At 41.5% G+C, this 18,372-nt stretch overlaps 1 protein-coding gene across 1 annotated transcript in view; it reads right to left on the reverse strand.

The window, feature by feature from the left end:
* Positions 1 to 18,372, reverse strand: part of LOC145418128 (glutamate receptor 1-like) — a 722,099-nt gene that overhangs the window by 240,871 nt on the left and 462,856 nt on the right. The window contains exon 9 of the mRNA XM_080286652.1: positions 14,871 to 14,978. Within this exon, the coding sequence (XP_080142778.1) occupies positions 14,871 to 14,978 (108 nt within the window). The remainder of the gene's footprint in view (positions 1 to 14,870; positions 14,979 to 18,372) is intronic.

Here is an 18,372-nt window from a genome sequence, read left to right on the forward strand (position 1 = left end):
TAGAGGTACTGTTTATTAATTTATTGGCAAGCTTTTCTAGTCTTCAACTGAGTTGTCAACTTATGGAATAAATTGCCGATTAATGTGGTAGACTGCAATGCAGTAATGACATTTAAATATCGGTTCGATAAATTTCTCGCTTCGAATTGCCACTTAAACTTATTCATGACATAATAAAATGAAAATTTTACTAATAGATTACTCTCTCTTTCAGGTCATCGAGAATACAGCAGCAGCACAATATGGTTTCCAGAGTATATCACTTTTCCATTGCAGATACGATAGTGCAGCGAATATATTTTCTTTTTTTTTCAATTTTAACAATGAAATGTCCAAGGCAATTTTTCTGTGCTGCGTGGTAGTCCTTACTTTTTCCTTTCCCTACCGGTTTCGGTTGGCGAGTTTAGTGGGCCGGGAGGGGAAGGGGGAGGAGAAGCCTTCCTGCTTTGCAACCCATATCTTCACCTCATAGGGTTAGTTATTAACATACTTTTCTCCAACAAATAGCCTCGAAATGACCATTAGGTCTTTTGATGTTTGCTTTCTATTGTACTTCTTTATGCTTTGTACTCCTCTTTCACTCTCCACCCCTACCCTTTTGTTCCTCCTTTCGGTTCTCTTAGCGCCCTCTTCTGTTAGCAAAATAATTTCATTGGGCTCCTATTCCTTGCTTCCCTCCACTCTGTCCTTCCCTTCTCTTCACTTCTCCTGTCCCACCTCCCTCCTTTTCCCCTAGTTTTCCTCCCACCAGCAACTTTTCCATCTCGTGTACGAATATTGCAGTCTCCCTTGAACCAGTCATTTCACTCTCCCGTCCTTGTTGTCACGAGTCAGCGCGATTCAGTATTTGAATAAACTCGTGACATTAACTTTGGTGGGAAACCGCGAATTCTAGTGGAATCCCAGTATTTATCGCTCATGTTAACTGCCATGTATTCACCTGATCGGGAGTATTTTTCAGGACATTTTTCACTATTTCATAAGTGATCGTCTTTGCACGCGATGTTGGCACCTTTGCTGAGTGAATTGCGTGTGTGTATCGCTCACACTCGTTGGCTGTTAGCAAGTGTGGCCACGACACTCGCCTCTCTCCCACAATTTGAATCAGTCAAGATTTTAGTGCCGTGGAAGCAAGTAGTGTGTGTGGCAGTGTCCTTCCTCAGCAACGACGCCCAGTTCCCGCCACCGCCGTTGAATTCCAGAGGCTCAGAGTGTGCAGCGTCCTTCCTCAGCAACGACGCCCAGTCATCCGCTTTGTCCACTTTTCTGACCAGTATTTCTTTTCATTTTCCTAGGTTTAAGAGTTAGCTGTTGAGTGAGCGAGTGAGTGTGATCTCCTTATTTTGAATTCATTTTGAAATGTAATGTAAATTTATTTCTTTGTAATCAATAAATTTAACAGTTCTTTTCTTGAGCTTAATGTAATGTAAAGTCGTGTTTTATTTCTCGATAAGCTTATTCTAGTAGTAGCTCCTAGCTTGCATAAACGCTTTGTATTATTCGTAACTGGTACTTAGGCCAGTCCTTTTGTATTAACTCAAATCCATTGTGCCATCTAGGAGTTAAATTGCATCAGCAAGAACGTGTTTATCATTAATAGCATTAGACATTGATTGTCAGGGGTGGAGTCACTTTCCCCAAAGGCCAACAGTACTAATGAACAGCACGTGTGAATAATTAGTCTCTGCTGTGTACTGTTGAGAAAGTTTATAAATTCTCGTCCTTAGAGAATCGGCGAAGTAAGCCGGAATAAAGTAATCATTGTTTCATTTTCACAAGACAATTCATTGTCCTGCTCTCAAGATTATTGAATATTATACTTTAATATTGCATATGCCACAAAAACCCCGTGACATTTAGCGACCTCATTCCAGGATATTAACTCCTACCTCTAAAGCTATTCACGAGATAATACTCACTCACTCATACTTAGGTATTTATCATTAAAGTCTATAGGCACTAACTTACTGGTGATTATCGATTCAGTTCTATTAATTTACGTAATAGTTCTCACAGTCAGTTGTTTGTTTAATTTTCTTTCTTTACCAATTTAATTAGATAAAACTGGTCACCACTAACATGTGCCTATATTCTTTATTCTTGATTATTGGCATCTTTCTTTGCAAAAGTGCAGTCAGTACTGAGTCGCTACTTTACTTAGATTGAGTTAGCATCATGTCTACCAGCGTCTATGTACAGGAAGCCAAAGATATGGGGCTTACAGACCCCACAGAAGTAAAGAATTATATCCTCTCTCGGCTTAGTCACGAGCAGCAACGCAAGAGTGATGCTCGTGAAGAGCGTAAAATCCAACGCAAACACGAGTGAGAACAGCGCGAACACAAGCGAGAACAGCGCAAACACGAGCGAGAACAGCATGAACACGAGTGAGAACAGCGCGAACACGAGCAAAAACAACGTGAACTCGGGTTAGAACATGAGCGAGAACAACGTGAGGAACGAGAAAGAAAACGTCAATACAAGTTACAACAACGCGAGAGAGAACGAGAACACGAACGTGCCGAGCGAAAAGCAAGCGAAAAACATGAATTTGAATATTGAAGCTCAAGCGAGATTCCTTGGCTTCAGACACATCTGGTGCAGCTGGCCCAAGCTCCATGAGCGCTATCCCTGCACATATTATGGCGACCCCACACATCAAGCTTCCCCCATACGAGGAAGGCGAGCGAATCGAGCCATACATAGCTCGTTTTGAAGACATGGCTAAACTGTACCAGCTGGATGATTCAGCTAAGCGGCTTCAGTTTCTTAGCCTGCTTGAGGGCCCTGCCCTCGATATTCTCCACAGTATTCGTGGAGACAATCTCACGTATGAGATAATGAAGGCCGCACTCATCAAAGCGTATGGTCTCACAGTTGGCGACGCCAAGAGTCAGTTCATGAGGGGGCGTTTACAAGAAAAAGAGACTGCCATTCAGTTTCTTGACCGGCTTACTGCTTACTTAGATGAGTGGATGGAGAAAGATGAAACTCCTTCCATGCGTGAGGGGATAATTCTCCTTATGCTGCACTCGCAGCTAGAAAAGTCGTGGCCTACTGAACTTATGGCTCAGCTTAAGATCTGCCAGGTAAGAGATGTTAGCCAAATGGTGAAGAAGGTTTACGCATTCTTCACTGCATATGGGTATCAAACTCGCAAGCAGCATACCTGGAATAGGAAACCTGATAAATCTGGGAAACCGTCTCATACTGAACCCAAGCAACAAGGCCGTTCTCAGAATAATGGCCAAGGTCCAAAACCGCAGAAGAAGGACAAAGAGCAAAACACTCAGAACCCTGAGTGGAAGCGGTACGATAAGCAGAACCCTAACCAGCACCAGTACCGGTATTTCAAGCAGCAGCAGGGCAAGGACAAACCATGTAACCCTCAGTCAGGACAATCGACTTTCGTGTATCGAAGGCAAGATGCAAATGCAGCCATCATGCCACAACAAGCGTACAGTGGTGCCAACCCCATCAATACAGGTACTTCCCCGCAGTTCACTAGTTCCCCAGCGACAGTGAACCCTCCTCCACAGGTGGTCAATGCTCCAGCTCCTCAGATGGTGTGTAAGACCCCTCAGGTATCAAGTTCTCAAGGCGCCACATTTGCTGCATTGTTTGTTCCGCAGTCTCACCAATGACTGGCTGCTACCTCCTCAGACCCTTCCACCAGTAACACTGCCTTTCTTGTTCAGCCAGGGTTTGTGGGAGGTGTTTCTGTAAATGTCCTGAGAGATAATGGTTCCTCAGGTTGCTCTGTCAAGCAAAGTTTAGTTCGGCCCGACGAGTACACGAGTAAGCAGATCCAAGTTAGACTTATTGATGGGTCAGTGAGATTGTTCCCTGAGGCACGTATCCAGGTGGCATCTCCTTTCTACACTGGCTTGACAGCTGCTGTTGTCATGCCAGAACCCTTGTTTGACCTCATTATCGGCAACATACCGGGCGTCAAAAACAGTTGCGTCGTAGATGTTGCTAATCAGACTTCAGCTGTTGCAGTAACACGAGCCATGGCCAAGGCTCCGAATCGTGTCACACCGTTGACTGTCGCAACGCCGCAAGATTTGATTCGTAGTCAAGACATTGTCCAAGAACAACAGTCTGACCCGACACTTGCCTCAGTGCGTAAGAAGCTGGAGGGTAAAGTGATTAAGTATTCACGGGGAGGTCAAGCTAGGTTCCTTCGCAAGCGAGGATGGCTGTACCGTGAGTCATGAACACCCCAGGGCGAGGTTTGACTGCAGTTCGTCGTTCCTGCAAAGTATTGCCGGACAGTGTTCGAATTAGATCATTGTTCAGTCATGGGAGGTCACATGGGCCAGGAATGGGACAGGAAATAAAAAGACTTGTGCATTCCTGCGATGTGTGTCAGCGTACCACTGACCGGAGACGTGTCCGTCCTGCGCCATTGAAACCAATGTCTGTAATCTCTGAACCATTCGAGAGACAAGCAGTTGACATTGTTGGGCCAATCTCTCCAAGGGCAAGTGATGGATCAAGGTATATCCTCACTATTGTTGATTTCAGCACACGGTGGCCTGAAGCCATGGCCCTTAAGAATATAGAGGCCGTCACTTTTGCTGAGGCATTGATCGAAGTGTTCTGTCGTGTAGGTATCCCCAAAGAGGTCTTAAGCGACCGGGGTTTGCAGTTCACCTCTGCAATGATGAATGAAGCATTCAGGTTCTTGTCCATCCGAGGTCTGTGAACTACGCCTTATCATCCCATGTGTAACGGGCTGTGTGAGAGGTTTAATGGGACTCTCAAGAAGATGTTAAAGTGCATGACCGCTGAACAGCCAAAGGAATGGCCGTGGTTTATTGCTCCTCTTCTGTTTGCTTATCGAGAAGCCCCACAGCACTCCTTGAAGTTCTCACCCTTTGAAATGGTGTATGGAAGGTCGGTCCGTGGACCACTTCAAGTCCTTCGCGAGTTATGGGACGATGAAGAACCCGACCCTGAAGTCAAGACCACCTACACCTACGTCCTTGATCTAGCTGACCGCCTCCAGTCAACGTGCGAGTTAGCTAAGGAAGAATTGATCAAGGCCCGTGAAGTTCAGAAAACCTATTATGATAAGAAGGCAAAACTTCGGAAGTTTAGTCCAGGCGATAAGTGCTTGGTGTTACTCCCCACTGGCCAGAACAAGTTGTTGGCGCAGTGGAAGGGTCCATTTGATGTAGCAGAGCACATTTCAGACCTCAACTTCACAATTCAGATGGGGAATCTTCGCAAAAGATTCCACATTAACATGTTGAAGGCTGATCATGAGTCAAACCCCAAGGAGACTGGCCTACGAGTAGCTGATGATAGTGACCAGCCACTGGAAGAAATCGGGGCAGCCGTGGTGATCCCAGCTGATGACCATGATGACGAGCCCTTAACCGCTCAGTCCTGTCAGGAAGAGACTGTTGGAGATGTTTTACTTAACTCTGACTTAGCATTAGGTGATCAGAATGCCATAAGGTCACTGCTCTATCAGTATGCTGATGTCTTCTCTGACCAACCTAGAATTGCAAAGGCTAATTGTCACAAGATTGAGTTGACTAGTGATACTTCCGTAAAGGTTAAGCCATATCCGATTCCCATGCAACTACTGGGCGCAGTAGACAACGAAATTGCTGACATGGAGATTGCAGGTATTATTGAAAAGTCCTCATCTCCTTATTGCAGTCCAATGGTAGTAGTCCACAAGACGGATGGTGGAGTCAGGATTTGTGGCGACTATAGGAGGCTCAATGTAGTCACCAAAGTGGATGCTGAGCCGATGGGTGACCACATTGCCATCTCCAAGCTGGCAGGGTCATGATATTTCACGAAGCTCGATTTGGCGAAGGGATTCTTCCAGATTCCCCTTCACCCCGAGAGCCGTCAGTTCACTGCATTTGCTACTCCTAGGGGGTTGTATCAATATAAAGTCCTCCCATTTGGACTTACCAATTCCCCAGCAGTATTCAATCGTGCCATGAGACAAGTGCTCCATGGTATTGTAGGAGTAGAGATGTTCATTGATGATGTCCTTGTTCATTCCGCCATAATGGAGGAGCACCTCAGACTCTTGGAAATTGTCTTCAGTAGACTCCAGAGTTTCAACATGACTGTGAAGCCTAGCAAATGTAAGATTGCTCATAGTGAGGTGGAGTTCCTCAGACATATTGTTGGCAACAATCACTGCAGGTGTCAGGGTGACAAGATCAAGAAGGTTAGAGAAGCCCCGAGACCCATGACCAAGAAACAGGTTAGGGCATTCCTTGTCCTAGTGGGGTATTATAGAAGTTTTATCCCCAACTTTGCTCTCATTGCCCAACCGTTGTATGAGGTGCTACGGAAATATGCTCCAAACACCATTGAATGGGGAGAAGTGCAAGAGAGATCTTTTACCGCCCTTAAGAACATGGTGTGCAAGGAGCCTATCTTGCAGTTGCCTGATTCCAGCAAACCTTTCATACTGCGCACTGATGCTTCACAAGATGGAGTAGGTGCCGTATTGATGCAGGAATCGGAAGGTGAAATCTTCCCAGTGGCATACCACAGCCGTAAGCTAAAACCCACCGAGAGAAATTACAGTACTGTTGAGAAGGAACTCTTAGCCGTGGTTGATGGTGTTAAGAAATATTATAATTATTTATATGGAGCACCATTCACTCTGAAAACTGATCATATGCCACTCACTAGTCTCAGCACGACTAAGACGGCTAATGCAAGATTGACACACTGGACACTGTATTTACAGCAGTTTAACCTTGTGAGATACATCAAGGGAAGTGATAACGTAGGTGCAGACCTGATGTCTCGCCTGCTAACTGCTGACTAACTTGGGCAACTGTTGTATGCTGGGTTCTGTAAAATGGGCGTCCTCAGAGATTTGAGTAATCCAAGGACCAGCCTGGTTCCCTGTTAAAAGTACAAGTAATTGCTGATGTCTTGCCCGTTGGTCCCACAGGACACATTACATCCAGGACTTGCATATACATGTATACTATACGTTAAGGGGGGAAGTTTGAGAACCCTGCTGAGACAGTCCGAGGCTGTGTATGAATTACCTTGTGGAACGTCTCGAGCTGTGGGCTTCTCTGAGGATACCCGGAGAATGCACAATATCCACACGAGTGTTCACACCCACGGTGGGTGTTAAAACGTGACCTGCCCGAGATTGCCTAGCGATTCTCAGCTTCCTATCATTAATCGTAAGTGTAGAGTTAGGTTAACCAGTAAACTGCCCGTTCTAAGAGATTTGAGCAATTCAAGAACTGACATGTTTCCTGGTTAATAATGTTAGGTTAATTAGTAAACTGCCCATTCCAAGAGATTTGAGCAATTCAAGAACTGGCTTGTTCCTAGTTAATAAGCGTTAACCAGTAAACTATAAGGGTCCTGAGAGATTTGTGAATCCTAAGACTACATTTCCTGGTTAATAATGACATAAGTACTGTTTACTAGGCAGAGAGAGAGAAATAACACTTTTGATGCTCCATCTTGATTCCTTTCGCGGGTGCAGCATTGCCGTGTAGAACAGCTGATCGTCCCTGACACATGCTGACGCCTCTTCTCTTCTGCCTCGTCGTCATCATTTATTATTGGTTTGCATTATGTAATTTTACACGTAGGTACAGTTACACCACAACTGTCACACCTACACCATGTATTACATACATCACGCTACATAACAATTAGTTGTTAATGTAAGTGTAGAGAAATTTTTGCTCAGTTTGACCTGAGTACAGGATTTTTGACCGTCGTCACGGAGTTTTTTCCTCAAGCTTGCTTCTATTAACGTAAATACAAGTTTTTTTTCGCTCACTAGCGACTGTGACTTTCTCCTGTAGCAGGATAGCACACACACACCACAGTGTGACTCTTGTGTGACTGAGTTAGGATTTATATGTATGTATATTGAATTCTTTTTTTTCCCTGAAAAAAACATTTCATTTTTGATGGGGTGTAATGTCATGAGTCGGCGTGATTAAGTATTTGAATAAACTCGTGACATTAACTTTGGTGGGAAACCATGAATTCTGGTGGAATCCCAGTATTTATCGCTCAGTTTAACCGCCATGTATTCACCCAGTCGAGAGTGTTTTTCAATACATTTTTCACTACTTCATAAGTGATCGTCCTTGCACGTGATGTTGGCACCTTCGCTGAGTGAACTGCGGGTGTGTATCGCTCACATTCGTTGGCCGTTAGCAAGTGCGGCTATGACACTCACCCCTCTCCCACAATTTGAATCACTCAAGATTTTAGCGCCGTGGAAGCAGGTAGTGTGTGTGGCAGTGTCCTGCCTCAGCAACGACGTCCAGTTCCCGCCGCAGCCGTTGAATTCCAGAGGCTCAGCATGTGCAGCGTCCTTCCTCAGCAATGATGCCAGTCATCTGCTTTGTCCACTTTTCTGATCAGTATTTCTTTTCGTTTTCCTAGGTTTAAGAGTTAGCTTTTGAGTGAGCGAGTGAGTGCGATCTCCTTATTTTGAATTCATTTTGAAATGTAACGTAAATTTAATTCTTTGTAATCAATAAATTTAACAGTTCTTTTTCTTGAGCTTAATGTAATGTACAGTCGTGTTTTATTTCTCGATAAGCTTATTCTAGTAGTAGCTCCTAGCGACGCTTTGTATTATTCGTAACTGGTACTTAGGCCAGTCCTTTTGTATTAACTCAAATCCATTGTGCCATCTAGGAGTTAATTGCATCAGCAAGAACTTGTTTATCATTAATAGCATTAGTTATTGATTGTCAGGGGTGGAGTCACTTTCTCCAGAGGCCAACAGTACTAATAAACAGCATGTATGAATAATTAGTCTCTGCTGTGTACTGTTGAGAAAGTTTATAAATTCTCTTCCTTAGAGAATCGGCGAAGTAAGCCGGCATAAAGTAATCATTGCTTGATTTTCACAAGACAATTAATTGTCCTGCTCTCAAGATTATTGAATATTATACTTTAATATTGCATCTGTGACAAAAACCCTGTGACACTTGTATTTCTCCCATCTTCCTCCTTTTCTTCTATTCTTTTTCTTCCATTTTCCAACCCCCATTCCTCCACTTATCCCCACTTTCATCTTTCCTTTCTATGCTAGTACTCTCTATTTCAACTTTTTTTTTAGTTTACATTCTTACTTCCCCCCTCCTCCTTTTCCCAGTTTTTCACGAATTCTCTCCCTAATTCCTCATCTCTGATACTTTCCTTCCATTCTCTTCCTCCCTTTGTCTTCTTCTCCTTCTCCCTTTCTAAGCTTTCTTCCTCTCCTCCGTTTCCCTCCCACCAACACTCTCCCTACCTCGTGTACCAATATCAGTCTCCCGTGATCCTCGCCTCATCCCTTGTCCCTCTATATTCTTCTGTCCCTAAGGAATTTTAGATTCTCACCTATCCTCTCTCTCTCTCTCTCTCTCTCTCTCTCTCTCTCTTTCAGATCAAAAGACGTCGTCACACTGAAGAGGTTATATATGAATACTGTAGAAACGATTCACAAATGAGAAATAAAATGCATATGTAGAAAAACTCTCACAAAATGAATCAGGTCCTACAACCATTCACTCAGATATCCCTTTAGCCCCTGGGCGCAGTTTCCTTTTTTTTTTTTTTTTTTTTTTTCATTTTATCTTTTTGTCATGCTTCTACATTTCATTTTGTTTATGCAGCTTAGACCAGGCCTCTGGTACTGAAAGAGTTATGGAAGGCTATCTCCTACCCCTCCAGTTCTTTGTATCTGTCCAAAGCTGAATATGACTGTCTGGGAGTAGAAAATGAATATGATGGATGTCATAAGACTGACGTGCTTTAAAATTTTCACAACTACCATTCTCTATATTGTACTAACTACAGATTTTAATAATGGCTGTTTCTAGAGACAATATATATATATATATATATATATATATATATATATATATATATATATATATATATATATATATATATATATATATATATATATATATATATATATATATATATATATATATATATATATATATATATATATATATATATATATATATATAGATAGATAGATAGATAGATATATATTTGGTAGGTAGGGGCGCTCACCATCCACTCACTCAATGTAGTGCTACTCTTGGGTGTCTACCCTGTCCTCTCCTCCATCCTTCTTTCCTTTCATCTTCTTCTGTCTTTCTTTCCTTCATTCTTCCCTCGTCTTTCTGCCTATGGGTGACTTTACACTCCCTCTTCTGTCTTTCATTCCTTCATTCTTTCCTCTTCCTTCTGCCTGTGGGTGACTCTACACTGAGTGACAAGCCAAATGGTTCCCTATACACCAGGAAAACATTTACTACGCTGGGTGGTAACCATATAATCAAATTTTGGCGCCTGGTGGTTTAGTAGGTAATTATTGCGCTCCAATCAGATTGAGCCGGTGAAGGTTTATATCCAAGGGGTGATTGGGGTTTATTGCTTACGTAATGCCACTCAGGGATGAGTGAGGCTGGTCACTCTCGTCTTAAATGTCAGGACCAACCGCCTAGCCCCGGGCTCCTACGCTCCTCATGGGGCAACTTAGGATTGGATGATGGATGGATCTATATATATATATATATATATATATATATATATATATATATATATATATATATATATATATCATCATCATCATCATCATCATCATCATCATCAGCCGTTTCAGTACCCACTGCAGGACCGGCCTATCCCGCCGAAGTCGGGACGATAAAGCCAATGTATCTCTACCAAGTGGCATAGACTGTCTGGTAGAGATTATATGTAGGGTGAGACGTGCATGTAAGTGTGACTGTAGTGTTGGAGTGGCTTTGGATGTGTGTGTAGTCTGTGAAACAAATGTAATCGGCCCGCGCAAGCCGACTGGGTGCAAGCGTACTTTACAGTAAGGGACACTGGTTCAACCACAGCACCCCTCGTGTCCGCCAATGTAGTACGTGGCCGGGTGAACACTTCCAAAGTTTATTACCCAGGCGGGGCGTGAACCCTGGTCCACCCTTGTACGAAACGCACACTCTACCACTGTAATATATATATATATATATATATATATATATATATATATATATATATACATACATATATATATATATATATATATATATATATATACTCATCAACATCATCACCATCCATACCTCCTTTCCCACCTCAGGGCAAGGTAAGGAGTAGCAATGTCAAGACAGACCAAATTTGCCCAATCCAATGGGCCACGCTTCCATTTACTTATGATTCAAGTCCCCGGAATCCTGGCTCTATCGGACACGCCAAAAACATTCACCACGTTCTGTAGCTTCATATAATCGTATCCGATAGAGTCAATCCGAAAGTTGGCACGTTAAAAAGGGGTGCCAAATCTCTGATCATGCACTTCTTACAACATTCATCCAGCCACCTCGATTTCTTGTCAGTTCCCTAGCCTCACCGATTTCCAAACCTCTCTTCGTCACACACTCATCCACCATATCCCTCCAACTTCTCCATGGTCTTCCTTGCCTCTTCCCTCCTTCAAATTCGCTCAAATATACCTTTTTCACCACTCTTTTGTTATCCATTCTCTGCACATGACCATACCATCTCAGCACACTTTCTTTGATTCAGGTGTCCACAGATTTCCTCACTCCACATATTTCACGAATCACATTATTTCGTATCCTATCCACTCTCTGTACTCCACATATATACATTCCTCAGCAGTCCCATCTCCACTGCTCTTACTCTTGACTTTTCATTTTCATGCCATACCATAGTTTCACATCCATATGTTAAAGTTCGCACTAACACTCCGTCATGTAAGCCTCGTGCAGCTGCAACACTAAAGCCTCTGTCTTTTATCAAGGCCTTCATTCCTCCAGCTACTTTTCTTCCTTGTGTCACTCTACTTTCCACTTCTTTTGTACATTTTCCTCTCTTTTCTACCACTATACGTAGGTATTTGAACGCTCTCACCAATTCCAGCCTCTCCTTTCACAGTAACATCGTACTGGGAATCATCTTCCCTCTCAGAACCATCACTTTACTCTTTTCTACATTTACTATCAATGCACGACGCTCACAGACATCAGCAAAACTTTGCACCAGCCTACCAAGTTCTTGTCCGGATTTGCAAGTAGTAATGCATCATCAGTATACAACAAATTTGAGATATTTCATCCATCACCATTCATTACCAACGCCATCCGTCTCACCATCACCCCATCCATATATATATATATATATATATATATATATATATATATATATATATAGAACAACCATAGGGATATCACACAACCTTGTCGCACTCCCACACCGATCGTGAACCATTCACTTAGATGCCCATTAACCCTTACACATCTTCACTACCATTATAGTACCTCTTGACGGCACCTAGCAGCTAACCATCTACACCGTAAATGCGCAAAACTTTCACACAATCCTTCTCTGTCCACTTTGTCGTATGCTTTTACCAGATCCAAGAATGCCATAAACACCTTATGGTCCTTCTCACAAGCCTTCTCTGTTATCTGTCTCACTGCAAATACTTGATCCACACATCCTCTGCCACTCCTAAAGCCATCCTGGTCATCACTCACTAGGACTTCTGATATCTGTCTTACTTTGTCTCTAATAATTCTTCCATATACGTTCCCTACCTCACTCAATAAACTTATGCCACGATAATTCTAGCACTCACTTCACTCACCTTTATTTTTTACAGAGATACAATCACAGCCTTTTTCCACTCTGCTGGCACAGTTTCACTCATCCAAGTCTTCTTACACATCGCCAACAAGCACTTCATTCCACTCTTTCCACTACACTTCATCATCTCTGCAAACACCTCATCAACCCCAGCTGCTTTCCGATTTTTCAGCCGCTTCACATCACTCTTCACCTGTGCGAGTGTCACGTCTCCTGGCACTACATTCCTTCTCTGCACACCCCCAAAACCAATCATGTTTACAGCCGCTCAGCTCTCTCTGTTCCCTTTCATTGGGCTTTCAAAATATTCTTTCCATCTGGTCCTTACTCCTTTCTGCTTTCACTTCTACATATCTGCACCTCTTTCCAAAATAACTTCCTATTTTCAGAGTAGTTTGCATTAATTTTTCTTCCTAGATCATCATTTACCTCCTTGTTTTTCCTCTTCACTAGCCTCTTTACGTGCTTTTTGATCTCAATATATTCAGTTCTTATTTCAACTGAACCCCTGTCCTGTAACGAGTCCTGCCACTTCCTCTTTTCCTCCACTGCTGTCTTAACCTCATCATCACACCATACCATACCTTTCTTCATTGTTGTTACTCTTGACACACCACACACCACTTTAGCATTTCTAACTAAGCAATCCCTATATGCATTCCACTGGCTGTCCAGATCCATTTCATTCCAATGCACTGATTCTTGATCCTCAGCTTCTCAAGTTTCAGTTTTTTCTCCCTGATTGCTCCTCCCTCTCCTGATCCACCTCATTCCTCTCAGCTTGATCTTACATACCACAATCATATGACCTGACAGACCTCTCACGGCCCTTGTATCAGCAACCATTCCCAGCATTGACCTCTCTATGAGCGCGTAATCAATCAGGCTTCTTTCAACATGATCCCCGTTCCCTCTATACCATGTATATTAATGTGCATCTTTCTGCTAGAAATACATGTTACAAATGCACAACCTCCTCCCCTGCACCCATATCCTTCAGTCGCTTCCCATTATCATTTTCTCCTGGTACTCCAATACAACCCATTATGTTATCCTCAGGACCAGAGCCTACTCTTCCATTCATATCGCCCATTACGATCACTTTATAGCTCCTGGGCATTGCTCCCACTGCTTCTTCCAGCTCGTCCCAAAACCTGTTTTTCTCACGCCTGTCCTCACAGGGTACATAGGCTACAATCACCGCCACTTTCACCTTCTCAGACTTGAACTTGACAGAAATACGCCTCGTGCTGACACATTTGCAGTCTCTCATTCCACTCTGCCACACCTCATTCATCAATATATATATATATATATATATATATATATATATATATATATATATATATATATATATATATATACAGTATATATCTTACCTTCTTTATCCTTTTGGGTTATACATGACAGATTTACTTTTGGTTGATTCAAATAATATACACGGAGACGATTGGTCGAATTCAGAAAGATTTACCGCTTGAGTTGAGTGCCACATATTCATATTATTTCTTTCTCGAAATTAAACTCTGGAGATACCACGTGAAATGTCGGAGTTTAGAAGGTCTCCATTAATCTCTCCACAACCTGACGTCTCTCCATAAGTTGAAAGCAATCATTTGTAGGTAGTAAAAATGTGTTAAGAGTATGCTCTCGGTCTAAACAGATTCATCCGAATACAATATAATTCCCCTAAAAGCGTGTATGCATAATTGCATATAAGGTTTGATATGTTTTTGACTTGAGATAAGATAAATATGATATTTGTGTTGTTTCTTCTATAAATATAAATGTTAGAGGGTACTAATAATTAAAAGGCGAAAGCATTATCACACTACTAAAAATTATTTGTAAATAACTTATCTGCAAGAAGTGTTCACAGAAGTTACTTACATACTGTATATTCTGTACGATTTTTGACAACGATCCTATTTAATTTCTAAGATGGGACCAACAATTATGAGCCACTTGCATCATATATCCAAATATGTGTTGGGCTCCACGGATCTCGTCAGTGTGCTTCGAAAATTTTTGCTAGCCACCCTGCTCGATTTTAACAAACTGGAATATTATTTAGTCTTAGATTTTGACGAAGATGCAGTATGGGCAGACCAAAGGTACCGTAGTGGCCTTTAGAACAACAGTCACATAAATATATTAAAAAGAAAAGGAGAAGGATAAGAGAGATAAAATCTGAATGCACAACATACTTTGACTGTCTCACTTTTGTACGTCATTTCCACCACGTCCAGCGAGTACAGCTTCCTCTTGCCCTCATCTGTGAAGCTTATGTTGCCCGTCAGGCCCTCCATCTCAACCTGCAACAAAAGCAACACAAAAATAAATGAAGAAACTCAGCAACACGTCACTGACACCGACGCTGTAGAAACACTATGATCCCAACACTAAGGAATTACAATTATCACGCAATAACGCCTTCAGGGGCGCCTTCACGTGGTGCCACCGATATAAATGGATGTCTTTATTCCCTGGTTATAAAATCGTCTCTCAACCCCAGCCCAGTATTCCCCCAAAAAGATGGTGAATTGCAGAGATAGTGCAATTTCAGCCTGAAATCCACCGGGTTCAAATGTAGCAGGGCCTAGAATGACAACAACAATAACAACAACGTTTTAGTCTGATATTATTTACTTCCTATATATCCACTTCAAACACAACTCAGCAGCAACACTTACAATGTATGCGTTCAGTCCGATTATGTATTTTACATATTTTTCAGTCTTTTTCCTCAGTTATTGTTCTCACTAACATGAAAGTAGGTGATCAAGGTTGTGTCTTCTTGTAAACTCTTCGGTTCGGAAAGCCTCCACTAACAGAATATAATGGTCTGGAGGCACCCTGGCTAAAGCCATTGGTGTTGGCCAGTTATTTTCTTCAATTCTCTGAGCAACAGTTTCCAAAATGTTTATTGAAGTTTAATTCATAACAGTATTTAATATCATCAACGTCATCAACGTCATCATTTTCATTAATATTACCATTTCCTTTAATCCAATATTGTCATCATGACTATCGTAACCATCACCAATATTGTAATTATCGATCACTGTTCTCATTACAACCACCACCACTACCACCATTGTTATTATTATCATCGTTATTACCATGAGTGTCACCGCGTTCGTCATTATCATCATGCCAACCATGCTGTAGAGTACAACCACTACCCTAATTGGTTGGGAACATTCTGGAAACACGAATAATAAAGCACAAAAGCGGAGGATACTCTAAATATTCAGTACATTAAGGCAGTTTTTGACCCAATCACCATTTAATTACTTCAGATGTAAGAAACGTTTTCAATTTTATTTTTGTTAACTTCAGACGACTTGTTCAGCTTTGAAGAAAATTTTCAGAATGGAAGAGTTAGATAAACTTGTAGTCTTCTTTAACCCCTTTACTAAGGGTGTATCCTACGTTGAAAAAAAAAAAAAATCTGGTAATGGCAAGAATTTTAAAGGTCACCGAACTGAAGGGGTTAACTTCATCAATCGGACTATTATTATTGCATTCTAATTATGCCACCAACAAATAAATTTATTGAGTTTAGGGAATGCCTCTCTAATGGAAGGGACTGGTTATGATTGATCTGAACTAGCCTGTCCCAAGGTTCGAAAATTCTCTTTTATGCTGAATATAAGCGACTGAAAGTAGCAAGAATAAACGCAAATTGATTAAGAGTGCCAAGGATTTCAAGTGCTCGTTCAAAGTATTCTCAGTACGTATCCTTTTCAGTATGATTCTCTCTCTCTCTCTCTCTCTCTCTCTCTCTCTCTCTCTCTCTCTCTCATTTCATGGAGAAAATTAAGATTGTGAGCGGTTAACAGACACTGTTGCTAACCCCACCATTGCAAACTATTTCTCATTTGGAGGTAAAAAAAAAAAAAAAAAGGTCATCAGATACAAAGAACTGAACCCTTGGCCGTGAGTTCCCCCTTTGCTGAATACAACGACGTAGCGGCGACTGCCAAAAACAAAAATGGAACAGTGATACACACATGGAAAAGTTCTAACTGGGGAGATACAATTAGAAGCAGTTTCTGGCCGAAACTATTGTGTGTGTATATATATATATATATATATATATATATATATATATATATATATATATATATATATATATATATATATATATTGCCAGACGCCTCAATCCCGTTTGGGGTGGCCACAAACAAATCGCCTCCAAGTCGCCCTGTCCCCCGCCATTTCACTGCCCTGCTCCCAACTCACACCCCCCTCTATCATATACCTCTCCACCCCATCCCTCCATCTCATCCTCGGCCTCCCCCTCCCTCTTCCCCCCTCCACCTCACTCACATACACTCTCTTCGTCAGTCTTTCGCCCTCCATCCTCTCCACATGGCCAAACCACCTCAGCGTGTTCCTCATAACGCTTCCTATCACATCCACATGAACACCACAATGCTCCTTTATATCCTCATTATATATATATATATATATATATATATATATATATATATATATATATATATATATATATATATATATATATATATATTGTTATGGAACAGAGAAAGATAATGTACACTTTAAGTGAGAATACTAAAAATCACTACTGTCCCGTAAAGTTCCAGGTTCAAAACAAAGAGTTTGGTAAAATTACAAGTTAAAGTTTAATGCTCAAACTAACAACAAAACATTCAGGACTCATAAGGATAATGTAATGGCAAAAAACAGGTTAAATATATGGTTAACTGCAATAGCCTCTATTAACACGAAAGTAGCAAGAGTAAATTTATCTAAGTCAGCCCTGTTAAAATGAGATACCAGATAATACTCAGTGAATGCCAGATATATTATTACAGATACGAAATATTATTAATGATGGCTGACAACAAGAACCCTACACAAATTACAAAAACTTTACTAGGCCCAAGAATTAACCTTATGCTACACAGTACAAGAAAAAATGCAACAACAGTCATACTCAAACTACACACAGCTGCTAGATGGATGGAGACTTCCTGAGCACTCACAATAAAAATAACTGTACAGGGGAGGACAGAGATGTGAGCAAAATGAGGAGTACTGTAGTTCTAAGTGGCAATAATGCAGAGACTGAGCTCATTATATAGGGGCCAGCAGAGCTTGATACAACTTGTAAGAAGGACGCGCAAATGAAGCCATGGGGACAAAGAGTTGACAATCCCGCTCTGAACAACAGAAAGAACGACTTATTCTACTATAAAGGTAGAAGGGGGGAGTGAGGTAGAACAAGCTCGTGATCAAACAGGCAGCACACTGTACGTTAGAATTACACAAAGGATGATGAAATCATAGGCTATGTAACACCTCCCCACCAAGAAAAAAGAAATTTACAATGGAAATTTCTTATTACTCTAAAACAATCTGTCTAAAGTCTAGATAAGCAATCTCCAATAATATTTTCTTTCCCCTTGACATGCTGTATGTCTAATGAATACTCCTGAAGAAGTAGACTCCATCTTGTCAATCTCTGATTTTTATCTTTAAACTTACTAAGGAATTTCAGTGGGTTATGATCGGTATAAATGACTATGAGGTCAAAACCAGAACACAAATAAAATGAAAAATGCTGTAAATCCATAATCAAGGCCAAAAGCTCTTTCTCAATAGTTGAGTAGTTCTTTTGAGGTGGAGTGAACTTCTTACTGTAATAAGATACAGGGTGTTCAATACCCTGATCATCCT

The sequence above is a fragment of the Coenobita brevimanus genome, chromosome 112 (genome assembly GCF_032717465.1).
Source record: "Coenobita brevimanus isolate Jiangsu-jjx chromosome 112, ASM3271746v2, whole genome shotgun sequence".
Lineage (NCBI taxonomy): Eukaryota > Metazoa > Arthropoda > Malacostraca > Decapoda > Coenobitidae > Coenobita > Coenobita brevimanus.